The 27,347-nt window shown below is 38.7% G+C and overlaps 2 protein-coding genes across 6 annotated transcripts in view; one reads left to right on the forward strand and one right to left on the reverse strand.

Annotated features, from left to right (window-relative positions):
- LOC107518177 overlaps positions 1 to 17,825 on the forward strand; it is a 35,304-nt gene extending 17,479 nt beyond the window's left edge. Inside the window, exons 3-5 of the mRNA XM_036226600.1 lie at positions 3,699 to 3,730; positions 11,543 to 11,678; positions 12,360 to 17,825. Coding sequence (XP_036082493.1) covers positions 3,699 to 3,730; positions 11,543 to 11,677 — 167 coding nt within the window. The 3' untranslated portion in view covers position 11,678; positions 12,360 to 17,825. The remainder of the gene's footprint in view (positions 1 to 3,698; positions 3,731 to 11,542; positions 11,679 to 12,359) is intronic.
- CCNY (cyclin Y) overlaps positions 15,686 to 27,347 on the reverse strand; it is a 195,861-nt gene continuing 184,199 nt past the window's right edge. For 4 of the 5 annotated variants that reach the window (XM_036228042.1, XM_016159626.2, XM_036228041.1 and 1 more), the window contains 2 exons: positions 22,162 to 22,324; positions 15,688 to 18,038 (listed from right to left, as the gene is read on the reverse strand). In XM_036228042.1, the coding sequence (XP_036083935.1) occupies positions 17,922 to 18,038; positions 22,162 to 22,324 (280 nt within the window). In that variant the 3' untranslated portion in view covers positions 15,688 to 17,921. Of the gene's footprint in view, positions 18,039 to 22,161; positions 22,325 to 27,347 lie in introns of all 5 variants that reach the window. The other variant, XM_036228040.1, reaches the window with a different exon arrangement.

Genomic DNA, 27,347 nt, shown 5'->3' on the forward strand with positions numbered 1-27,347 from the left:
CACAGACTCCTGAAATCTGCCCAAGCAATATTGCAACTCATATAGGAAACAGTGATCCATGCACAACTATTTTTCCTAAAATGTGCGCATAGCACTGGCTGAGGTCTGTTGCCTGCATGGAATGTTCAGCCTCACAAAGGGGCAGGACCAGGGTTTCTGCTAGGCAACATGCCACCCTGGGAAATTTGTGGGTTGAGTAGGCCAGGCCGATCTCACTGGGCCTATTTAGCTTCAGCCTGCTGGAAGAGGGTTCAGTACAAGCAAGCTGGCACCCATCTGCAGATGGCCCTGTAGGGAGCCCCGACTAAGGCACAATGGTGGCAGCTCTTCCAGCCTACACTCCAGCACTACATAATGAAGCTTTTCCCCATATGAGTCTTGCACCTCCCAAGCCTTCACCCAGGGTGTGTGTCCACGGGCAAGAAAGTCTGTGCATAGGCCCTTTAAAGGAGGCATCTGGGATTTCAGTCTTGTTCCATTTTACCTGGATGACCAGAATCTCTACTGATTTTTGCAGTCAAATATTTTAGGAACGCCTCTACCCTGGGCTAAGGAGCCCTCATACGGAGATAGGGCCCCTCTCTACTTCAGTGGGGCTTCTGCAGCTGCACTCTCCTCCCAGTGCTCCACCACACGCAGGTGTGGGCCCAGCCTGTTTCTCACCTTCGCCCCCTCCTATTGGTTTCAACGTGGCTCCTTTATATCATCAGAGGTATATGTTATGATCAACTCAATTTCAGGTTATTCACCACATTGATTATTTTATAATTTGGTTGTAATTTAAGTGCAGTCCTGAAAGGAGTTAAACCCCACTTTTACCTAATCTGCCATCTTGATCCACCTCTTCAGAAACATTTTTTAAAAATAGAACAAAAAAATCAGATTTGTATGGAAGCACCAAAGACCCCCAAATAGTCAAAGCAATCCTGAGGAAAAAGAACAAGCCTGGAGGTATCACTGTGTCTGACATCAAATTATACTACAAGATGACAATAATCAAAACATCATGGTATTGGCAAAAAAACAGACACACTGAGCAGTGAAACAAATTGAGAGTCCAGAATTAAACCCTCATGTATATGGGCAAATAATTTTTTGGCTAAGGGCCAAAAACATACGGTGGAGAAAGTAAAGCCTCTTCAATAAATGGTGTTGGCAAAAGTGGAAAGCCACCTGCAAAAGAGTGAAACTAGGCTATTACCATACACCAAAATGAACTCAAAATGGATCAAAGACCTGAATGTAAGACTTGAAACAATAAATAATATTGAAGAAACTTAGGTTCTAAACTCATGGACCTTGGAATTACAGAGTATTTTATGAATTTGTCCCCAGAATCAAGGTAAGTAAAGCCAAAAAAAAAAAAAAAAAAAAAAAATGAATGAACTATAGGAAACTAAAAAGCTTCTGGACAGAAAGAAAAACTGTCAACAAGGCAAAGAGGCAATCATCCAAACGGGAAAAGGTATTTTCAAGCAATGCCTCTGTTAGGGTCTATTATCTAAAATATATAAAGAATTCATACAATTCAACAATGAAAAAACAATCCAATTAAAAAATGGACAAAGGCCTGAACAAACATTTTTCCCAAGAAGACATACAAATGGCCAACAAATATATGAAGAGTTGCCCAACTTCACTAGCTATTAGAAAAATGCAAATCAAAACCACAATGATACCACCTTATACCTTAGAATAGCAATCATCAACAGGATAAATAATAACAAGTGTTGGAGAAGTTGCGGGGAAAAAGGACCCCTCATACACTGCTGGTATGAATGTAAATTGGTACAGCCACTATAAAAAATAGTATGGAGGTTCCTCAAAAACTAAGAATAAAACTACTATATGACCAGCAATCCCTTTTCTGGGTATTTACCCAAATAACTTGAAAACTTTTATCCTCAAAGATATATGCACCCCAATATTTATATCAGCATTATTCATGGTGGCTAAGACATGGAAACAATAGATGACTAGATGAAGAAGGTGTGGTTCATGAACAATAGAATATTATCAGCCATTAAAAAAAAAGGTGAAATACTTTCTTTTGTTACATGGATAAATCTTGAGATTATCATGCTAAGTGAAATATCTCACATGTGAGATATAAATCTGAAAGAAACAAATGAACAAGACAGAGACTCATGGATACAGCCAACAGTTTTGTGGTTACCAGGAGGAGGAGAGAAGGGGGTAGGTAGATAAAGGTAAAGGGGGTCAAACATATGGTGATGGAAGAAATTTAAATTTAAGTGGTGAACATACAATGCAATATACATATGACATATTAGTGAATTGTATACTGAGAATTTACATAATTTTATAAGTCAATATTTCTCCAATAAATTTAATAAAAATATATTTTAAAATTATAATATTCTTTATTTTTAGAGCAGTTTTAGGTTCACAGAAAAGTTGAGCAAAAAATACAGAGAGTTCCTGTAAACCCCATATCATCATACACACAGTCTCCCTCATTGTTGACAGCCTGCATCAGGGATGTACAGGTATTACAATAGATGAACATTCATTGACTCGTCATCATTACCCACAACCCATAATTTGTATTAAAGTTCACTCTTGGTGTTGCAGAGTCTATGAATTTTGACAAATGTATAATGTCCTGTATCCACCAATACAGAATCATATAGAATAGTTTCACTACCCTAGAAATCCTCTGTGTTCAGCTTGTTCAGTTCTCTATCTAACACGTGGAAACCACTGATCTTTTCACTGTTTCCATAGTTTTGCCTTTTCCGGAATGTCCTATGGTAGGAATTATACAGTAGGTATCTCTTTGAATGTTTAAAATATTGAAAATCCAAGGTAATCAAATGTAGTTATTTAAAATATTCTTTGTCCTTTGTGAGTTTTGTTTTGTTGGTGTTCCTCAGCATAAGATCTGATGATATAGGCCTCACAAGCTGAAAAAGCATGATTTCTATAGATATCTGCCACATAATGTGGGGGCTGAGAAACAAGACATCACTCACTACTGTGCAGCACTGATTGGATCCTCCTGCTCCATGAGGCGGGTTCAGACAGAATCTCTAGCAATGAAAGGAAACCGTCTCAAGAGTTTTTACTTTATAAAACTGGAATCACAAAGTCTTTTGTACTTACCTTGCACCTGGAAATAAGACCAGAAAGCATCTGTTTCCTATGTTTTGCTGTGCTGCAGAGTGTAGTACCTACTGACCACGTTTCCTAGATAGGGTATTTCATCCTAAACTGAACAGTCTTGACTGAAGAGTTAGAGAAGGCACAATGTGTTACAGCGCAATAAGTATACTAACTGCTCTTCATGGCAGAAGTCCAGAGAAATCATGCTACTAAAGTTTGACGTTGTTGTTTATGATACTGATTCTACTAATGATACCATTTTGTCAGTTTGATGGGGTATAGTATGATTATGATTATTATAAATAGGTTGTAGGTATCAAATTTTGAGAAATTGTATTCCTTTTCTTGCATTTGATATATACATATACAGAGAGAGAGAGAGAGAGAGAGAGAGAGAGAAAGTAAACATTCTTAAGGTATTAATTGCCTACCAATATGATCCTCAATATTTCTTCTATTATAGTATTCAGGTGTGGTTCTAAAGGAATAACTCGACACAGCATCAGTCTGATACTTTTATAGGTCTGTATTTTTCTATTCTTGATTTAAAATGTATCTTTTTTCTTTAATAGTGGGTGAGAGTTCTGAAGAAGACTCTAAGCAGGTAAGATTTTAAGGATCTTAAAAATTATATGTCACATAAAGGAATGCAGAGAAAAGAAATTAACTTTGGTTGAGTGTTCTATTCTGGATTAGACACTATATTTCGTGCTTAACGTGTGTTATCTTACTTAGTCATCACAATATCTTTGCAAAGTAGCTGTGCTGTTATAACCTACTCTTTATTAATTAGAAAACTGTGGTTGATCCATTTACCCATGATGCCATAGTAAACAAGTGGCTGACCTGTGATTTGACCTTCACCCTGTCTAGTTCCTTAGCCTATACTGATGAATCCCTATGCAGCACTGAAATCAAGTCAGACCAATTTAGGCAGTCTAATTTCATCATCTGTTAATTTAGACTTAGAGTTTTCCTAAGAAGCCCAGTTAGTCCAAGCACTGTCTTAATATACTTGACAGTTGCAGCAGTAACTAGTAACTTGATTCTTTTTAAAGATATTGCCAGTTTATTTTTATTTATTTGTTTATTTTTTTAACGCCTACAGCACTTGGTATTCTGTTCTTGCCGTGAATTATTTTTCTGTAAGTGAAGAATATCTATGTATAGACTATGCTATGGTAATTAAATTCAGCATGCATTTAGAGGTTATTTCTAATTGATTTCTTTACTTACTGACTTTCCAGTATGATTTTCTCTTCTGGGTAGTACATTTTCCTAGTTTTATAAAGTTTTTTCTTTTTTCTTAGTGTTTTTTTTTTTTGTTGTTGTTGTTCCATGAGTTTCTTTGATTTTTTTTTTTTTTTTTTTACTTTTTTCTTTGCTTTTCCTGGTGTTTCTTAGATTCTGTTCTTTTTTTCACTGTGGCAGCTAAGTATTCTCTATTTTTCCATAAACAGAATCAAAAGCACGTAGAATTTTAGGAGATTCATGAATCTTAATGAATAATTAATCAAAACACCCCCTCGTACTTCAGCCTATGTTTAATATTCTGGCCAAGTTGTTTAAATGGAAATTTGAAACTCAAAGAGATTAAAGTGATTTATTTAGATAAAGTGATGAAAATGAGATTTAAATTCAGGTACTCAATTTTATCATCCTGCATTGAGTGCCTAACTGGGAACCCCTGTCAAGACACCCAACACTATAAACTTATGGAAGAGGGTCATTTCCCTTGCTCTTATTATGGATCAACGTGTTATACTGCTAAGAACTCGAAGCCCACTGCACCTGGAAAAGGAGTTACCTACTGGAATTTGCAATGAGACATCTCATTAGGGTGGGTGAGTTACTTTGTACCTCTGGGTGAGAGGAAATCACTCAGTCCCCACAGATATCCTATTGTCTTGTTGCAAGCTAGACATATGGAAATACATTATACTTGGAACGGAATCTGCACTATTAAAAGAGGAGAGAAGGTGGGGGGCCTGGTCTGTTATAACCCAGCCCCAGTCCATCTCCTGAAGTCTAATAGTGCTACTTTTACCGGCCAACATGTGTGGTATACACAAACAGATCTGAGTCCTAAAGCTGCCCACTGCCCTCTCTTCAAGGCTAGGTGGACACATTCTATTTTCCACTAATACAACCATTTGACTGTCATTTTTGTTCCCTCCATTGGTCTGAAGGACATTATAGCATATATAGAAGTCTTTGTGAAATTTACTCATCAAGCTTTAAATGATAGCTGACAAAGCCTGTCTTTACCAAATACTGAAATTATTTGGTAAAGACAGGCTTTGTCAGCTATCATTACCAAATACTGAGAAGAGCTGTCCTCCAAAATAGAATGACCTTGGCCATTACTTCTACCTAGCAAGGGGAAACCTATGCCATTATCCGAGCAGAATCTTGTGTGTTTGTACCTGATAAGTCTGCAAATGTATCATCTTTATTAAATCTCATGAGAACACAAATAAATGCCCTGAGTGATCTGACCCCCAGCCTAAGGGACTCAAAATATCAGTGGTTCAGATCATGGGGCTCTTGGTAGAAAAATGTGTAATCTATTATAACCTATGTTTATTTATTATTTTTGACATTTCATTTTTTATTTACTTTTATTTTCCCCCTCCCCCCTCTACTCTGGTAACTACTAGTCCATTGTCCATGTCCATGAGTCTCTGTTTGTTTGTCTTATTCATTTGTTGCTTTTAGGTTTACATCCCACATAGGTGATATCATGTGATTTTCAATGTTTTCTGTCTGGCTTATTTCACATTTTCTGTGTAGGTTTGCATTATTTAATTAGATCAGTTTTGTATACTTTTACAAATGTCTGTTTTCTTAACATCATATGCTTTCCCTGAGTAAGGTTACCTAGTCCTACTCCAAATGTATTTTTCTAGATCTTCCTTCTACATCCCCTGGCTGCCTTCAATGTGACATGTCCCAAACTGAAGACATTGCCTTTCCTTTTGATTGACTCCTGTAAACTGCTCTGTCATCTAGTAAGTCCACCACTGAAACACGGAAGCGTAAAAAATCCTGGACTCCAAACCTCTTTGAAATTACCATATCCAGTCACTCACTAAGTTTAATGTTTTCTACCCACTTAGGATTTTTTTATATCTCATTACTGTAATTCATTTTCTCACCTTTAACTTTTAAATACTCCTTTCTAGTTTTGCTTCTTTTATATTCATGCTTATACTGCTGCTAGAGCGATATTTCTAAAATATGCTTGTGGTGATGTAAGTCCTCTTCTTATTTAGTGGCTCCCTAATACATGAGGGTACAATTCATATGCCACCATGACACTTGCCTTGTTTGGCGTGGCTCTGATTTTATCTCTTTATCCCATTCCCAGTGTTCCAGTCTTACCACATTACTTTGGTAAATTTAATATTGTATGTTGTGGTGTATTTCTTGTTTTGCTTATGCTGCCCTTTCTAGAATGTCTTTCATGCCCTCCCTCTGCACGTATCTCAAGATACAGCCCTATCTTTGCAGCATTTCCTGAACTTCCCAGGTACAACCGATTGTTTCTTTTGTGCCCTATGGTACTTTATTCATTTCAGTTATAGAAGTAGCAAATGTACTTTCCTGTTCTTATTGTTTTCACTTATCTCTACCTCTACTAGAATAGAGGACAAAATCTTTTATTTATATTCCATCATCTGCTTAGTGCCTGTGATTTGATACAGTAAATGTTTGTTGTCTTCCTGACTGACCGAGTCAACAAGTCAACAAATATGATATTTTTTGAAGTTGGGTATTTTTGTTTTGTTTTTATAGAAGAAAGCTACAAAGCCCTCAATTGGAAACAAAGAAAATGGTATAGATATTAATGAAGGCATTTCAAAAGAACAAACAAATATGAACAATTTGCTTATGTTGATGGAGCACAGTCACTTCTTAGCTATAGGATCTCAGGAAAACTTGTTTTTAACCTTTTGGTATGTCAGTGACCTCATTCATAATAAGGGTACTAATACATACCTTGCAGGTATGTATGTATAGTGAACAAATGTAATAAATGCGAAACCACTTTGTAAATGGTAAAGGGTGCTATGAAAATGTAAGGCACAATGATCACAGTGGTATTTAATGACTTACTAAATATTGAGAACACTTTATTGTAAACCTGAGACACAAAGACTGGGAAAGTTAGAACAAGCATGTGGATTTCGAATTTGGAGGATGTTCAGTTTCAGTAGATAGTTACTGGATATATCCTGTAGGCATGTAGTGCTTTAGTACTTGAGGCCTTCTTGATGAGATCTTAAATGTTTTAACCAGAAGTAAATTTCTGTTATGGAATACCAACTATGTGCTGGACAGATAGACACAAAATCTAGAAGTTGAGGGGTTAGGCTGCAGCAATAGGAGCAGAAAAACAAGCAAAAAACAATTCAGTATAAGTCACTAAAAGTGCTTCATAAAAAGAAAATAAACAATGTTAGGTTAGAGAATATTGGGGCAGTTTATAGTTGGAATATGGGACTGGAAGTAGAATTTAGGTGGTCAGAAAAGAATGTGACCAAAGCTGAGAAGGAGCCAGTCATGTGAAGGTCTCAGAGAAGGACATGCTGGACAGAGAGAACAATGGACCACATCTGTTCTTCCTTCTACTCTAGTATCTTGGAATGACCAGGAAGCAGGAAGTGTAGTGACCATCATCATACCATTTTTATTATTGATATTACATGTAGAAAAGAAAATATGAATAATAAATACCTGGCACATTTTAGGTGGTTAATAAATGAATATTCTTATTCTTCCTCTATTAAAGCTTACTAAAGAGTTTGAAGGGTTGTATAACTATGTAAAGTAGGTGCTATTATTTAAACATAATTTCAAGAAAAATTTTTTACTGCTTTGCCATTTTATTCAATGATTTTTCCTATCAAAAATGTTATCAAGTAATCATTATCTTTTTCCATGCCCTTATTTACCTAAGTGAAGCAGGTCCTATAATGATGTTTACACTGAATATGGCATACTCCATGGTTTCTATCATGTCAGTATCTGATTTCAACAATAAAAATAAATTATTAGAAATATTTTAAATATAGACCAAGTAGACTTATTAAAGAATGTATTTAAATACATTATTTCAAAATGTTCCTTTATCTTGTGGGGATAGGAAAGTAGAGTATTTTAAAGTTAGTGTGTTGAGTACACTCTCCTGTTGTTGTTGAGCCTTGGTTACTAATTGCATGTCAATGGGAAGGATTGCCCCTCAGGACATGTTGTGAAGACTGGCTGTGACTACAATGGAGGTGCTGTTGTGTAGGGGCTGACATTACAGAGCAGGATTCACTTTAGTAGGGCTCTGGTGCCTGCTGAGTGTACCCTTTGGGTGTGTCTTTTTGTGGAGGTAGTTGTGGGGTGTTCTGGTGTCATCTGAAGCTGGCCACCAGGCATAGTGGTTCTGGAGCCCTTTGAGAGGGACTCTGTTTTAAGCTTAAATCAGCTGCTGCCTGTGTCCTGCTTGTGGCTACTTGGTATGAGCTAGAAAGTGATCTGCAGATGGTTGCCACTTGTATTTGGGTTGGAGGTGCCTGGGATAGGCTAAGTGTCATTGAAAGGCCAGCTGACACAAGTGCTGGGCTTGCGGCTGCTTAACAAGAGGTACAGAGTACGTTGAGGGAAGATGCTGGTTTGACTTGTGAACCTTGGAGAGTTTTTTGGAAATCTGGAGCATGAGCCAAGACAGACCATTTTTATGGAAAAGTCCCTGGAAACAACTTGGTGGGCCCAAAATTTGAGTGGGGTAGGGTCTCAGGGAATCACCAGGGCAAAGCAAACAGTGTTTGCCAAGTTGATGGAGACTCAGATATGGTGGCCACTGTGTCTGCAGGCTGGGAGAGGGGAGGGCTCAACAAAGGAACAACGGCCTCTGCCAGCACTTCTGTCTGGGACAAAGTCACCCCTCCGGCCTTCTCCCTAAAACCAGGCAATTCAATTCCTCCCTGTATGTCCTGGCACCTTTCAAGATGCTACCTCAGCGCCAGAGCTCAAAACAAGTGAGTCTGTCAGCGAGTAAGTCCATTATGGGGACTCCAGCAGCCCTCCATCTCAGGCACAATCTTCACTGGTATTCACAGCTGCAACTAGTGGGGATTTCTTTTCCTGGCTCTGGAACCCTGGGCTGGGGAGCCTGGTGTAGGACTGGGATCCCTTACTCCTCAGCGGAGATCTCCTCAGCCAAGATATTCCTCTTGATTTTGAACTGCCACATGTATGTTGGACCAGTCTGCCCTGTTGACGTGGCTTCTTTTGTATATCTTTAGTTGTAGGTGGTCTGTTCAAGACTTCATTTGATTCTCAATGATGTCCTGTAGTTTAGTTATAATTTTGATGTGAACGTGAGAGGAGGCAATGTTTATCTACTCTGGCGTTTTGATTGGAACTTAACTTTTATACTACAGATATATACACGGGAATTTTCATAATTGCTAACATGCTTTCTGGGATTTTATAGGGAAGAAAAACTTTAGTATTGTAAAATATAAAATTCTTGAAAATAATATAGCAGGTTCTTATACTTCTAGTAATAAGTTCGTGTATATTCTTTCAAATCATCATTCAATGTCCATATAGATGTCCACATATAGACCTCGTAATTTACTTAACAAATTGAATTTTGTTTTTTTTCATTTTTTGGTATAATAATTAATGCTGCAAGAGTTAATTTTATATCATAAAATCTGTTTCAATATTTCTGATTCTGCAGTACTTTAAATTCTTTAATAGACTATTTTTCAGTTGAAGTATAAGAAAAGGTCTAATAGATATTTCCGAAATGTTCTCAAAAGTTCAAATTCACTTACATTCCCACCAAGAGAGTCTGAAATGGCCACTTTTCTTGACAGAAAAAAAATTTCTTAAAGAAACTTATGCAGTTCTAGTCTTAGTATATACATGGAATGAAAAGTGAAACAGAAAATGATTACCAATTAGTTTATTCAGCATGTTCTTATACATAAAATTAATTCAAAGATCTATGTTGAAAGCACATAATACACTTTCCTGTTGACTTAATATGAATTCTGCCTTTTTCCGAAAAGGATTTTAAAGTCATGTATAAAATAGACGGTAATCAACAAGTTAAAAGTGTTACAAATGAAGAAACACAGAGTGTAGAGCAACAGATATTAGACTCCCTTAGTCTCAGATTACAGTAATCAGCAGATGTGCTGTGTAAAAGACATCTGCAGATGCTGTCTTACAGTATAAATCATTTGTAGAGGTACCTGTCATATTTTGTAAAACTGAAATTTTATTTCTAGTGAATTTATAAACTTCTTTATAAACAGAGACTTCTCTTTTTAACAAGTAACTGAATTACCTGTCCTAATAGAGAAGTAATTATGACTGTGGGAAAAAAGATAATTTTCCACTCTACTTTTACTGAATCACTTCAAAATTCCTTTTCTACAATATTTACCAGGGTTACTATTAACTAAAACTTAGTAAGTTGCTAAATGTTTTTTCAATGCTTTCAGATTATGTACATATAATCATAATTATATGTAAAATCTTTTGGAAGAGATTGAAGTGAAAAATAAAAACTTGGTACTTAGATAGGAAAAATATTAAGAACTTAGAAATTTTATTAGGGTAATGATCCAATATATGTAGAACCAGATCATAATATAAACTTATTTTATAACCAAATGAATTTTAAGATGTTTATTTAACTACAGATTTACTGTACAATCAAATGAGGAGAAAACAAGAAATACTGAGATGTTATATAAAAGAGTTAGAGAGCAGTTAAGAACAAAAGAGAAATATTGTAAAGAAATTGAAATGACACTATTTGAAATCGCTCTTAAAACAGTGGCCTTTGAAGACTAAGAAAGAATTTCAATCAAGTAAATTTATCTTTGGTAAAATTTCATATTCCAACAGTATTTTATCAATATTTATAATATCCTTTTGATTCAATGTCTATTATTTAGATTTAAAACAAACCAAAATGTTATCTCATTTAAAATGTGAATGGTGACATTTATAAGAAAAATTAATTTATTACAATTCTTGGCATCAAATAGAGCTCTGTATATGTTTTCTAAATAAAAATATAAAAGAAAAATTGAGCTTAATCATAAACATGTTAATTTGGGCTTTTTAAAATGGTAACATATAGACTAAATTGCCTTAAGACTGTGATGGAACTAGTCAAAATTTTTGATAAAAAATTTTATTTCACAATACTATAGCTGCCTCTATTTTTGCTGTATGACAAATTTAGCTGTCATTTAAATTCGAGTTTTTCATGTAGGATAAAGATCCTTGTGCTTAAAAAGGCTACTTTCTTTTAACATTTTTAAGGTTCAACTTTTGAGCTTTTGATTTTTTTAAATTGTTATGAGACCAAAAACCTAATGACATGTATCTCTAGGTTGTAGAAGAGCTAAATGACACCCAGAGGCAACTTTCTCAGGAACAGAACGCCAGAATATCACAAGATGCAATCCTGACCAATTACCTTTGCAAACAAAAGGAGCTAGAAATAGCTTTTAAGAAAATGAATTGAGGTATGTTGTTTAGTCATTTCCAAATGTATTTGTGTTTATATATTTAAAAACCAGCACTGTAGAAAAGGGAAATATAATTTTAAAAGCATATATATGTATATATACCTGTCTATGTGTTTGTGAATCACATATACACAAACAGCATGTATGTGTACATATATTTATTTTTGGTCCATTGGATAAAACAATATATTCTTAATTCAAATCCATTTATTTCCAGCAGTCTAGTGTTGACATTCCCAATGGCCCTTCCAAAGGGGAGGTTCTTAATATTTCCATAGAAATTGATGAGCTTTCCAGAATTTCCAAACTATTGCTACCATAGTATCCTATTTCAGTCTAACAAGTTTTTGAAAACAGTAATGTTGTTACATATACTTAGTTATAATATATTGATAATTTTTATTCCTAATAAAATGGGTCAGCGTATTTTCTCCTATTTCACATTTATTACTACTTTAAATTTATGAAGGGGAAATTAAAGTTACTGTAGCTGCAGATAATCTCATGATTTTCTAAGAGGAGCTCTATGAATTTTACCTTCTTTACCATGAGTTTTTTGAAGTATACGCTTCTTTTGTATTTACATATTTACACTAGAGAAGCAGCAGTGGTTTGGTGTAAGAGCACTAACTGTAGAGTTAGAAGACCTAAACTGGCTTTTTAACCTTTCCATTCCAGATTTGCTCACATATAAGAGGCCAGTGCTTGGAGCAGGATGCTGCAGACAACAATTTAAGGGAGTTAATGAACACTTGGGATTTGGAATGCTGCATCATAGTTTTTCTCAAGTTCTGCATTTTTTTTTTTTTTTTTTTTAAAGATTGCTGGGGTGAGTAAATTTGTTCTGTCTCAAGACTGGTTCTAGAAAAATCCAGAATGAAGTTATTCACAGAATAATTGACTATTAAGAGTGGAAACACTCTTAATCTAGAGAATGACACATTTCTTTGTTTTAGAGGAGGCAACTCGGAACCCAACAAAGCTGTGAGACTTGCCAGACCAAATGTCCAAGTGTCCTGGTGAGGCCTCGTCCGGTGTGCTGACCCTGCAGAATTGTTTTACCATATGCCGTCCCCCAAATGCTACTCTTCTCTTTGGAGTGGACCTTGACTCTTTGGTCCCCCGAAACACAACTCTTTTAAGTAGACCATGAGAGCTGATGAACAGGGGCAGATTTGGGAAGCCTGCACATGGCTGTTTTCTATTCTCCTGGGCTGATAGGAAGTGCCATACAGAAAGAGCAGAATCCTTCTCTTCCAAGGCTGGGCTTCCAGGGCTTCTGGTTTGTTGTTCTAAGAAGGCTCATCTGGGGATTAACAATGATCAAGCAGCCTTTTCCAAAGATTCACTTTGGGAAGACCCTAACAAACAACTTCACTGTTTTGAGATTTTCTGCATCCATCAATGTGGACAAGAATCCACAAACCAGGTCCAGGAAAACTGAACTAGAGGACGAGCTGGATATTCAGTTACATTAGAACAGAGCCAGGGAGAGGATGGGCAGTAGCTAAAACCTGAACACCCATGCCTTTCACAGCTCTATCTACCCATGGCCACTCTTCTTTAGCGGGGAACTCTGGAAGTGACAACTGATTTCCCCCAGGGAAACTCCAATTAGGCTTGCACTTGTCTTTCACAGCATTCCTACACTCATGCACAGCAGCATCCAACAACTGCGACCTAACCCTGGCTGAGCAGTGTATGCTCAGGAACACAGTAAGGCAGACAGTGAAAACAACCAGCAAGTGTATTTCTGCCAGTCAAGTTCACTGAATGATCCAGGGAGGTGAGGTGATTTGTCCAAGGTCATACAAGTTAACTTTGAAATGAGACTGAAATCCAAGGTTCCATTATCATAAAAACCAATACCAACATAATGTTACATACAAGTTCTAGTTACATTTACTATCTTTGTCCAAAATGGCATTTATTTTGGAATGCCATTCTTATATCCTGCATTTGAAAACATTCATAATAAACAAAAGCTCTTCAAAGGAATAAAGCCCTCTGCCAAATCAAGTCATTAAAGGACACAAGAAAGCTTACTAAGACCTGTAACACCATTCGGTCAGACATTTCTCACAGTAACAGGTTCTTCCAGAATGTATTCTACAAAGACCTGCAAATGGATAGGATAAGATGCCAGGACAAGTCCTCACAGCAATACAGACACACAACTGCCTCCAGTGACTCTTCAACTGAGAGATGAATAAAAGCACATCATTGTGGTGCTACTCACTGAACTCTTTATTGATAAAGTTTCTAACAGAAAGTGACATAGTAGACCTTTAGCAGCGTCACACATACAAACTTGGTAAGAAAACTGGAGAAAAAAATGGAAAGAAATTTGGCTGACCTGGTCAGGTCCAAACTCCATAACCAATTTTGTAGCTTCGAACACTGTGACATTCACTCACCTGTGCTGGGGCCTGTCTGGCACCTGTGGGGATTTGTTTTCAGGTGGGATAATAGCTCTACTAACTTTGCATTCAGTAATAGCAAACCATGATCTTAATGAAGACATGTGTAGGGTTTTTCTTGCAAACCACATAGCTTAAAACATAAATCTCAAATTAATCTTTAAGTATCCTTTTCCCATTTCAGCTCCAAGGCGTTTCCCATTTCCTCTTTTCAACAAGAGTGGGACTCTCTGGTTGGCCTTTGGGAAGATGATCCATGTCTCTAAGATCTATCCAAACTAAGTCTTGAAATACTGACTTCAATGAAGTTAAGGGGATAAAGTGATTAGAGATAAAATAAGGCACTGATATAAATGTGATGAGCTCTAGTAAGTCTTTACCTTGCAACTGCCAGAGGTCTTAATACTTATTTGAGTCACTCAAGGCTTATAAGACTAACACTTTTCCACTGCTCTTGCAAAGATTTGGTCCACTCGGCATCTATAAAACCTGTTGAATTTTATAAAAATATTCAAATAATGTAGCAGGGAGGCAGACACTATTTGTTCTATGTATGTATTTATTTAACACTTATTAAAACCTACAATGAACCAGGAATACTTTATCATTTAAAAAATTCAAAGCTGTAAAATATGGCCCCGGGTGGTGAGAGGTTACCAAAAGCCAGAAAGGACAGAAATTGCTCACTAAAATTCTGCTTTGCCCCTTAGCTGAGGACTAAAATCCCCACAATCAAGAGAAACCCCAAGATGGAGAGGCCCCTGCCAAAGCCCACGGAAGGAGCTCAGGGATTCGGCCCGTGGACGCAGGCAAAGCTCCAGGCTCTGCTCTTGTGCAGTAAGGCATGGAAGCAGGTCCTCGTTCTGGGCAGGATCTCCCAGCTCACCCTCCAATTTGTTTTTAAATTCCCAACTTCTTTCCCTTTTCCCGGTTAAAAGAAAAAAAAAAAAGGTAAAACAAAGTAAAAAAAATTTTTTTTCATTGAGCTATATACTTATTCTCCCAGTGACTTTGTTATTTAAGTCAAATCTAAAATTAAAGTCAACAAATTGTGTGGTTTTCTTCATCCCTCGTTAGTGATGAAAACTGTGCATTTAAAAACTACACTAAGACAATGTATTCCTAAAGAGTAATCCAGCTTTAATTTTAGGGCATTGAATCACCTTGCAAACAAATTACAGTCACTACGATTAACAATAGTACTGTACTTGTACTGTTGTTGGGATTTTTTTTTTTTTTTGGCAAACTTAGAACAAAGCAGAGAACAAAATGTTGTCTTCATCATCATGTAGAAAAATAAAACGAACCTAAAATCTACCTATGTGTCAAGTGATTCATACTGCAAAAGTAAAATCTACACTTACAGCAGTTTTAAAAATCCTTAGTGCAAGAAACATAACCAATTAATACAGATCAATACTTATTAATGAATATGGAAATTTTTCCTATACAGAGGTAGAGTCCAGTGCACAAGGCTAAAACATATTCAACAGTCTAAACAAAGACTGAGCCGGGGTTTATGGGATTCACTTTAAATTTCAAGTTATCAGACTATATGTACATACATACAATAAATAGACTATACAATTTTTTAAAGTAGTTTAATAAACTCCACAAAATAATAGCAGATGCATTGATATATTTACATAATTCAATTTCAAATCTCTCTCATTCAAATAAAAGGGATAAAAATAAGATTTCTGCTTTAAAGGCAGCAGAACCTATTTCCTTGAAATGGACTGGTAAAATACTTTACATGAGAGGAACTAATTTATGCTTGAGAGGTATTCAGATTCAGCTAAGAAAAATATGTCCCTTTGTATGTTATATAGAATAGGGAATATAAAATGATATTTTCTACATTTTTAGATCTCTGAAGTTCTAAATCCAACTCTTACTTGAAGAGAGATGCTGATTTTGGTACCCATACAGAGTATATCCACACAATTACAATGGAAAAATAATGAACTTTTCCTGTTCTGCATGTTTGCTTTTGAAAGTTTAGAAAGAACTTGACAATATTTCTGGCCCAGTTATGTTTACACATGATATAAAATTCAATGCAACCTGACTAGCACTCTTAGAGTGGTGTTCTTGGGGTTTTGACTTTCTGAATTCCTTCCATTCCAAAGCATGTGTCATCAGGAGCAGCATGTACGGGGAGAAGGTATATGATTTTAGGGTGCTCAGGATAAATAATATAAAGTTCCAAAGTTTTCCAAGCTCACATAGGAGAAAGGTGAAACACAGAGTATCTGCTGCTGTTTGCCTCAGAGACTTGAAAAAGGAAAATGCTTAGAACCTGTCATTGTGACCCAAGAAAATATGCAAAAACCCAAAGCATTATATGCTTCACTGACTCCAATTCTTGGACTTAATATCAGATTTACTCTTTGATATTTGATCATTAACCTTTTTATTTTACTTTATAAAAGATTACTATCTAATCCATAAGCAAATTAGGGATAGTCAGAAACAAATGAAGCATAATGAAGCATAAACCTTCACAGTTTGAATTTTGTGTAACTTCTCTAAGCACCCACGATGAAAATGCAAGTTGAGTTTTTTTTTTTTCCTATCATTCTGTGAAAAATATCTCAATAAATAGTAACATTTTGCCCTTTAATGATCTTCCCACTGGAATACCCAAACCTACCCTTTTTATTTTAGGTTTTTAAAAAATTTTATACAAATAACTTTGATTTATACTAACTTCAATTTAAGGTAAACATATAAAAGTTGATAAGAATATTGCTTGCAACACTGGATGTGGAAGTAGAAGAATGAACTGGGCAGGGTGTACAAAGAAATGGCTCCTACTCAATAACTTCAGGACAACACCCAGCGCTCTGGAAAATCTTGGCCAAGGACACACCCTCTACTGCACATCATTTCCTCGGCTCACGACATCTGACTGATTTGTAACTACAACTTCAGGTTAGAACAACAACAAAAAATAAACTGCATGAAAATCGGAAGGCACAAGCACCCATGTTAGAATTTTTAGGGGGCAAGGAATAAAGAGGGAAAGGGATACTTTTGGTTCAGCACTATAGTCAAGTTAATTCTGCCATTGTTGAAGAAAAACTGTATAAAATAAAAGTGTAGAGAAGCGTTAACAAGTGCGTCCCACCTGTGAGGAAGAAAGCTCAGGAGACAGCTCGCCGGGACAGTGCAGAGAGAAACAACTGATACTATTTATTTGGATGTCTGTGCCATGATGAGTACAAACTATATTCTCTGCTCTGTAGGACCAAAACCAAAACAGAATAAAAACCAACAAAAATCCCCCAAATCCCAAAGAAGCTGCCAGAAGGAATGCAAGAAGTCTTATGGAACAGACTGATCCAGACGGAGGTGATAAAGGCAGTACTCTTGTGTTTAATGCACATCCAACTGTGTTAACCTACTGCTGTGTTTTCCGTCATATTCACCTATTGACCAGATAAGGGACTTAAAAAATGGCCATGCCATTTTAACCATTTTCCCTGCCTCTACACGACTTCTCTTTCCCTTTATTTCCTCCTCCAGGATTAGAGTCTTTTTCCTCCATGAAGGAAGTGCTGTTGATGATAGGGAAAGGTGTGAAACAGAATTTCCAGAATACTGATTTTGTTTCCCTCGAAGCCTCGCTGTGTGTGAGCCACATAGCTCAGAGGCGGTCATCAAGGCAGCCTGATGGAGCTATGGATTTAAAAAAAAAAAAAAAAAAAGGAAAGAAAAACCAAAAACAAAACCATCAAACCACCCCAAGTCTGTCTTTTCTCAAACTAAAGGAGAAACTGAGGGATGGTACGGCCTTCAGTGAGGACACCCACAGTTAGGAGATGATGGCTGGGGACCATCTCGGCAGAGTCAGATTGTCAGCGCTTGCTGACCGCTTCCTTGTGGGTCTCCTCAGGTCCTTGTACTTGTCCTCGCAGAGGCGAGAGATGGCCTGGGAGAGAAGAGAGACCATTCAGAATGGAAATGCCCTCCACCTGCTCACTCAACCATAGCCGTGAGCAGCACCATTCTAGGCACTGTGGACACTCGTGAACAAAACCAGTAGGAACCCCTCCCTGCCCTGTGTGGTTCACATCCCATGGCCCAGACCCGTGCTGGTCACAGTGGGGTGTAGGAAGGAAGTGTACATATGGTCCTTGTTTCCAAAGTGCTTACAGCCTAACTGAGAAAACAATCTCAAAATGTGAGGCAACTCTATGACAGTGTTGGGGTCAGCCAGCTCCGGTTCAATGGTGGTTCCCCACCTGTGACCTGGGTATGTGGCCCTTTTGAAGTCCTTGGCATCCTTGTCTGCAAATGGGGTAATAACAGCACCTCACAACGAGGCTGTGATGTATTGCAGCTCCATGGTAGGTGCGTGGGGAGAGCTCAGCTCTGGGCAATGATCATTAATCAGAGACTGAGTTAGAGCAGGTGACTGGTTATTTGAGTCATCTCTATAGCATTGTTGCAGAAGGGAACCAGACGGGACACAGAAACATGGAATACAGAGATAATCAACGTAGTCCTCATTCTGCTGATGAGGGCAATGAGACTCCAAGGGGGAGGGCCACAGCTAAGAGCAGGGTCAGGCCTGCCCTGGGGTCAGAGTGCAGCCACAGCTCTCCCAGGGCTGCCAATGTGCAGGAGAGAGCACATGACAAAAGCTGGACACGCTCGTACCACCCCAGGGAGCTTGTCCCAACCATATTCACCTGCCATCTGTAAGGGGATCTAGAGGCAGGGGTGACAAAAATGATGAAGCAAAGATGAGGTCTTTTATTCCACACAATTAAAGCCAAAGGCCAGGGACTGTACCAGGGCTAGGAAGACAGACGCAGTGCCCATCCACTGGGAAGTCACAGTCAAGGGGAAAAGGTACAAAAGCAGTTGACTTCATGCCATGCCCTGATCAGATCCCACTGGCTCTTGCTGGGATTCCGGAATAATCCTTGCAGCTATTCTCTCTGCTTCCTCTTTCACTCCCTGACCCTTCCCCATGCTTTCCGGTCGTCTCGCCCTCCCTGCTGTCTGACTTCCCTGCTGCTCCCACCACAGGCTCTGCAGCAGCTCCTCCGTCAGCCTGAGGTATCTGCACAGTCAGGTCTTTGTACGAATGTCACGTACTTGATGGGGCTCTGCCTACAGCACCCCTAGCCTGTTCTACTCTTTCTTTAACTAACCTAACATACTAGAAAATACATACTAAAAAAAAAATTGTTTATTGTTTACTCTCTGCATCCTCCCAGCAGAATACGAACTCTGTAAGAGCAGGCTCTATGAGCTTTGCTCAGGACAGTTCCCAGGGCCAAGCTCTAACCGACCTTGGTGTCAGAGCGCCCTGAGTAAATATGTATAAATATGTGTTGAATGGGTATATAAGTTCCAGATGAGATATGCACATAACAGAGGCATGGGCGTACCGATGGCATGACCCAAGTACCGGAAACAGAGGGAGACTGAGCAACTGATTCTATTTTGGGGAACTGCTGAAAGGACACTCATCACTGAGACTGGCCATCAGAACTAGGCTTCAAAAACTATAGTTAGGGGAGAGGAGACTATCATGAGAGATGCGGTATTCTCAGCAGGGCACGAAATCGCAACCGCGTGTGCTGGCCCGGCAAGAGCAGATCGAGCGCACGGCTCAGGGACGGCTACTGCGGGGCAACAGCGGATGGAGAAGCAGAGCTGCCAGGGCCAGGCTGACATGGCTGCCCACAGGCTGGCAATGCAAAAGTGCCAATGACTTTAAGAGTTAACATTCCAAAACCTACGATTGCATTTTAGAAAAACAACTGCACTGGCGCCATGGAGGGTGGATCGAAGGAGACAGGAGTCAAGGCTGTCTTCTTCTAAATGAGAGATGAATGAGGGTTGCCGGTGGGCTAAAACACTGAGAATTCCTTTGAAATATATTTTGTACACATAATATAGGTGGCATATATAAAGAACAGAAAATCAGATTCCTTAAGGGCATTAGAGCAATCATTTTTTTAAAGCAAATTATCTTCATTTAAACTTCCTAACATTACCATCTATTGATTCTCAGCTTATAAACAGTATGAGTCCGAATGCAATATCATAACGAATCAGCAATGTACTACTTTATTCTAGATTTTATTACACAAACTGTTAGCTTTAATCACATTCCCACATGCACAGAGATATACTAATTTATTGTGAAGAGAAATGGCCCTGCTAATGAAAAGGCCACTTTGCATTTGCCCTGGTATTTGGTGCACTCGTTTCCACACCCTGCCCTGTAGCCAGTGTATCAAAACAGCCATTTGGTGGGGCGTGTAAACAAGCACAGAACTTCAGCAAATGGCCACTTCTATGAGGTCTTAGTCCTTGCTTTCCATTATGGGATTCAAGTTTGCTAACCGAATGGACTAACAGGGATGCTATGGTCTGGAAAACAATGAAACCCCATTCCTAAAAAAATCACTACAAAAGGATGTCAACTGCTTCCCCAGTGCTTCTGTCCAGCCCTACAGAGGAGGGCAAGATTTGTGTCTTGGGAGGAGAGAGAGAGAAAACAGTCATGCTGGCTCCTTCTTCCCCAGTGAGCCCCTGGGGACACTTGGCACGGCCACCCTAGGAGCGGGTGCGTACTCGCCTCTTTCCACTCATATAAGGTAATGGAGTTAACAGCTGCCACCGACTCCCCCAGTCTCAGCCAGCCTGTGTGCTCCCCATTTAGCTGACCTGAACCACGAGGTTTCCTTGCTCAGAGAACCACAGACCTACTTTCCTTCAGTGCTGAACGGCTCCCAGGAGCTCCAAGCTCCTGTCCTCAGAGCTGCAGGAGTGACTGGAGCCCATCTCAGTAAACGAGGAGAGGGGGACTGCTGCGCAGCTGAAACGGGGTTCACGCTCACCCTGGCACTGAATTCTATTTCACGTGTATGCTTGCAAAGGTTTGATAGTATTTGCCTTGGAGAAAAGTCCTTCAGAGGAAGGGTTTCCCATGATTTGTGCTTGAATACAGAGAAATGGGAGACTTAGGGAGCAGTTTCACTCTAGTGGCTGGCATACAATGACAGAAAAGAGGCTGAGTTCTAAAAATCTCACTGGATTTTTATTTTAAACCCAGTGCTGTGTATCCAGTCTTTTCTAAACTAAGTTTTACTAAGTTTCCTTCTTGAAACTTTTAAAATTTTTATTTAAAAGTTTTGCTTTCTTGAGCTTGAAATCCATACCAACCCTTTTTCCTCAACTAGCTTTGTTCGTAGCTGTTAAATCTATTAGGCCAGCACTCTAGCCACCCTGATCCTGTTGACCATGGGAGGACAGTTCACTTGGGATGGATAATGGGACAGGCAGCCTAGACTTCTTAGGTCTCACCAAGCTTGGGACATGTCTGTGCCATCTACCACTTTGGTCAAAGGGTCAATGAAATGAGACCAACATGGGCCCAGAGATGAAGGTGCAGAGGGCTTCTAAACACCTGCTCTGGTAGGGGAGGGCGGGCATTTCACCAGTGAGCCTCTTATCACTCTACCGCTTTTCATCCAGCCCAAAAGATGGGAAGAGCTAGGTGCCAATATGATGCTGAGCTCCACAAAAGTATGAGACACAAAAATCATACAGCTTAACAATGAAGGCCCGAAACCCAGACCAAGGCCAGTGGGGCTGGCCCTGGCTCTCACCTAGCTGTGGGGAAAATATTTTGAAAAGTGAAAAGCAGAATCAATCCTTTCTGGATTCCCAATCATTAGGGCCATCTAGTATTTTTCGCCTGATAAAAGCTCATGCTGGGAAATTTTTTTTTTGGCCTTATTTTTAAAAAACAGAAAATTAAAAAAAAAAAATCTTTGATTTAAAAAATAGAATAAATGCACATTAAATAAAAACTGATATTAAGGTTACTGAAAATGTAAGGTTGTAAAATTCTAATCAACTAAATTAATTGGCCAGCTCTAAATCCAGGGTACCCTTCTTTTACACGGTGTCCTTATTTTACAACAACACAGAGTGGAGAAATTGTCATCGTGATCGGACCCTTCCAGTGTACCCAGATAACATATCTGCAGCAGTGCACCAAAAACCAGTATGGTAAAGCACGTTACCTCAAGCTTGTGAGCCCTTTCCCTGCTCAGGGGCTCCAAAGGAAAGCTCAGGTTGTTTGCTTCTGCCAGAGAACGAAGATCAAAATAATACTTGGCATAAACACTGGAAGGAACATTGATGTTGAACTGGAGCAATTCAAGAAACTGTCGCTCTAACTCATTCCTGCAAAGACAAAGATGGCACACAAATTTAGTTGCCACACCAGGCTGCATGGCCTGCCAAGGCAAGCTGATGGACACAAGACTCTGGAAAACTGCATCCTCCAGGGAGAAAAGCCATCTAATTAATTGCCTGGTTGGACACCAGAGTTGCAGCTTAACCACCATCCTGGTATTAAAAGATGAATCCACTCAATCAGATGCCCAGAAGGCTGAGGCTTGATTAACTGGGATAATCTCTTCAGGGTGATTTGTTTCACTGAGACCTAACATACACACAGCAGGATCGGGCAGCAATTCTCAGCAACAGCCATCAGCTCAAGTATGAGGCAGATGAAGCAGTCAATAGCTGTCGAGTGCAGTCATGTGAGGGTCCCAGACAGCTGCCCAGAGAAAAGGCCTCTGCTAGACCTAGAAGATGCCTTTCTTTAATGGCCCTTCTATACTTCCTGGGAGAAGAGTGGCAGAACTGCTGAAGGGACTTCCTTAGGCAAAGCAGGGAGGGAAAAGGTGAATGCAGTCCCAGCCTCTTACAAAGAGAACTCACCAACTCCGAAGATGAGAACAATAGTTCCCAAACTGAGCACCAATTCAATCAACCGGAGGGAAGGCTTGTTAAAACAGACCTCTGAAACTGCGCTCAATCACTGATTCAGCACAGCTGGAAAGGGCCTGAGAATGTACGTGTCTAACAAGCTCCCATGGGATGCTGATACATCTGGTCCTGGCCACACTGAGAACCACCCAACTAAAAGGGTGATCAGTAAAGGAGCCAGCGTAGGTATTAAGACCCATCTGTCCAACCTATTTATATTTTGATGAAAACTAATGATGGGTAGCCAGGTTACATTTTTACTTTGAGAATGTCCTCATATCAGTTATCTTTTAAATCAGATCTATTTCTCAGTAGTTAAAACCTGGGGGGATGAAAAGTCCTTAGAATCTTTTGGTTGAGCACTCAGTTTCAGTGCCACCTCCCCCAGGAAGCACCCTGTGCCCCAACAGCACACCACATAGTCCTATATTTGTCCTTTCTCACACTCCTCTCTGTTGCCTTAAATCAGTCTCCTCTACTTGTCTCCTCATAGCCAGAAACCGTGACATGAGATTTCATATGCCTAGCCCCTAGCATAGTACCTGACATATACAGATGGTGCTCAATGATTGCTTCTAGTGAATGGAGCAGACCAAGCTCAGCGGGTACAGGGATCAGCAAAGGCTTCCCATAGAAGTGAGAGCTAAACTGGGTTTGGCAAGCATGGAGTTCCAGTGGAAAAAACTAGGGTTGGAGCAGGATATTTCCAGCAGTGGTGCCTAAACCACCCCCATGCCCGCAGGAGGACAGGACACATTATCACCATCTCCTTGTAAAAGGAGCTGAAGGCTGACAAGCCCTGTCCCCAGTGCTAGGCCTCACCTCTCCTGATCCAGCCTCCATGATTCTCCTGAACACTGAGTCCCTAGTTATGGCCCCTGCATATAGATCTCTGATGTTTTCAAGCCTCAAACTAATATAGCACCATCCTGTCCCCATGGAGTCTGCTGCTGGTGAGCCACCTCACTAAGCCATCAGAGACTGCAGAGGACTCTGCCCCAGTCTCATGCTACTGTGACAGGAGGAGACAGTAGTGTTAAGGAGGTGGGTAGGGAGGCTGGGATGTGAGCAAGGGTAGGTGGTTTTAGAGAGGCTTCTGAGCAAATGGGAATTAAGAAACTTCAGCAAGTTGCTATGGAAGGTGTGAGTGTTTCAGATGGAAAGACCAAGAGGTCACACTCAGGTCTTTTAATTAGAGAAACAGCTTAAGTTGCATGTTGTTTCTACTCAGCTTAGTGAAAGGATTAACAAGTTCCAAATGTATATACTGCGCTAAATTTTATACTTTTATGGAATTTAAATTACTTTGATTTGGAATAATTTTTACTTTAAATGACTTTCATTTATACTTCATTTAAATGAGATTTAATAAGAGATCATCCTATGAAATACTGGAACTCAGATAAAATTTTAATGAAACAAGAATACCACTAAAGCCAGAAGAGCCCAAACAAATGGACTTATTAGAAGGAACTCTCCCGGGTTAATGTGGGAGCTGCCTGTGGCCAAAAGGTGTCACTGCAGATCTTATTCTCCCAATGCTAAGAAAAACACTTCCCCTTTTTAATTTTACAGGAGAGCTAGTCTGTTAATCCTGCCCCAAATAGTATATAAAATACCAAGGACTCTTGTTGAGGGTATATACATACAATGATTAAAGTCAACAGGAATTTAGTTCTGAGCAAGATGTCATTTTCCCAGGGTTCCTCGGTATATCTTCAAAGACATCTCATCTGACAGCTTGTTATATACTAAATTATCAGAAAACTAACCGTGATGCAGAGAGAATAGGCTTGGTAGATTTACTGCCTTCAACTGGATAACACATGTCGCAGCCTGACAGCTCTAGTGGTTCGTCTCGTAGAGTCCCAGAAGTCCCTGATAGCCTCTTTCATTTGTTCTGTATTTGTCACCTTCAGTTTAAGCTTGCATTTCTGCTGAGATGTTTGATTGGATCCTTGAGTCACACTCTTTATTAAACATTGTCTAGTCATAACCTTAGTGTCCCTTCAGAGAATGCTTTTTTATTTAATTTTTTTTTTTTTTTTTTTTTTGCAATAAATAGGGATAGGCTGAGACTGAGAAGTTAGAGATTTTCCAAATCTTTATAACTTCTGGTCCCTTTCTTGCTTAACAATTCGTTCTTCAATTTATCTCTCTCTCCTCACATTTTATTAATAGCAAGAGGAAAGCAGGCAGCATCTATAACACTTTGCTTAGAAATCTCCTCCGCTGAATATTAAAATTCTTCATTTAAGTTCTACTTCCCACAAAATACTATGACACAATTTGGCCATGTTCTTTGCTACTTTATAACAAAGACTGCCTTTCCTCCAATGTCTGATAGTATGAGACTTCACTTCAGAAGTACCTTTAACATTCCTGTTTCTAGCAACATTCTGTTTGTACATTCTCTAAGATGACAGAAGCTTCCTCTACAGCTCCCATATTTTCTTTCTGAGTCCTAATCAAAATGGCCTTTAATGCCCTATTTCTATCGACAATCTCAAGGCAATCTAGGGTTTTTCTAACATGAGCCTCAAAACTCTGTCATCCTCCACCCAGTCCAAAGCTGCTTCCACACCTTTAGGTATTTATTACAGCAGCACCCCACTTCCCAGTACCAAAATCTTCATTAGTCTCTGGGCTGCCATAATGAAATGCCACAGATTGGATGGCTTGAACAACAGAAATATATTTTCTCACAGTTCTGGAAGCTGAAAGTCCAAGGTCAAGGTGCCAGCAGGTTTATTTGCTTCTGAGGCCTCTTTCCTTGGCTTGCAGATGGCATCTTTTCTCTGTGTCCTCACATGGCTGTTCCTCTGCCTGTGTTGTCTCACTCCAGTCATATTGGATTAGGGCTCACCCTAATGATCCCACTTTAACTTCATTATCTTTTTAAACATCTCCTCTCCAAATGCAGTTATGTTCTGAGGCACCAGGAGTTAGGACTTCCATATATGAATTTTGAGGAAACACAATTCAGCTCAGGAGAACTAGGTATCTGTTACAGGGCTCAGTGGGGCCCTGGTCTTCCTGCTGGGATATGCTTTCCCATTCAGCACACAAAGGCTGTCTCCAAGCTTGCCTAGGAACATGAGCATCAGGAACAGATGTCTAGATCTATAACTTTCACTTCTCTCTCTTAAAACTGACTTGCCAAGAACACACCAAGTATGCAGGTTCTCTTTGTGACTGTTTCTTTCCGTTACTCTTCTCTGACTCTGGAAGGGAGAGGCAGGCCACTCATTCACCCTCACCAAGTTCTCAAGAAGAACCTCTGAGAACCAAGTAAAGGGACTTATTTCAACATTTGGTGTTGAAAAGTAGATGACTAATGACAGGCTAATAACTTACGTCGTTTTCAATTTTTGTTTTTAACAAACTGAAGGAGGAGTTGGTAGGCTTATTTAAACAATTTTTACATATAGATGACTGTGATTTTTGCATAAAACTCTAAAATTATTTAAAAACTCGCCTGAGTTTTATTTCCAATAAAACTTAGAAATTCTTCTACTTACTTATATGGACATGTTCTCTCAACTCTCACGTTAAAGAAAAATGGGAATAAAACTTATGCTGAACTTTGTTTCATTCTATCAAGTAATAATCATACATGAAAATATGAACTAATGGAGCAAAAAGCAACCCTACTGATTTCATTGAGATATATTTCCCATAAAATTTTACTCTTTATATTTAATAATTTATATCAAAATTTGTTTCTATTATTTTGATCAATTGTGTATTAATAACTCAATTGAGATATTTTTAATAAGTTAGAGTCTTATATTGCAGAAAATAACATTTCAGTTAAATATGTGTGTACACTTTTTGTTACATGGAATTTTGAGGAATAAACTGTGAGAGGAAACCAGAAAGAAAATAATGAGTTCAAGAAAAAAAAAGAATATAAAATTTTCGATTTTAAGAAAAGAGATGGTTAAGTATCATATTACTATGGAATTCAGTCTACAATGGACACCTTAAAAATACTATGATTTATTTTTTTGTGTTGCTTTAAGTTGCTAAATTTGCAAATTTTTTATACACATATTTTTTATTTTTCAATTACAGTTGGCATTCAATATTATTTATATTAGTTTCAGGTGTACAGCACAGTGGTTAGACATTGATATAATTTATGAAGTGATCCCCATTAAGTCTAGTACCCATCTGGCACTATATACATTTATTACAATATTATTGGCTCTATTTCCTATGCTGTACTTCACATCCCCACTATTTTGTAATTGCCAATCGGTACTTCTTAATCTTTCCACCTTTTTCACCCAGACCCCCAAGTCCCCTCCCATCCGCAACCATCAATTTGTTCTGTCTCTAAGTCTGTTTCTGTTTTGTTTGTTCATTTATTTTGTTTGTTCGCATATAAGTAAAATCATCTGGTATTTGTCTTTCTTCGTCTAGCATA

The sequence above is a fragment of the Rousettus aegyptiacus genome, unplaced genomic scaffold (genome assembly GCF_014176215.1).
Source record: "Rousettus aegyptiacus isolate mRouAeg1 unplaced genomic scaffold, mRouAeg1.p scaffold_m13_p_10, whole genome shotgun sequence".
NCBI classification, from domain to species: domain Eukaryota; kingdom Metazoa; phylum Chordata; class Mammalia; order Chiroptera; family Pteropodidae; genus Rousettus; species Rousettus aegyptiacus.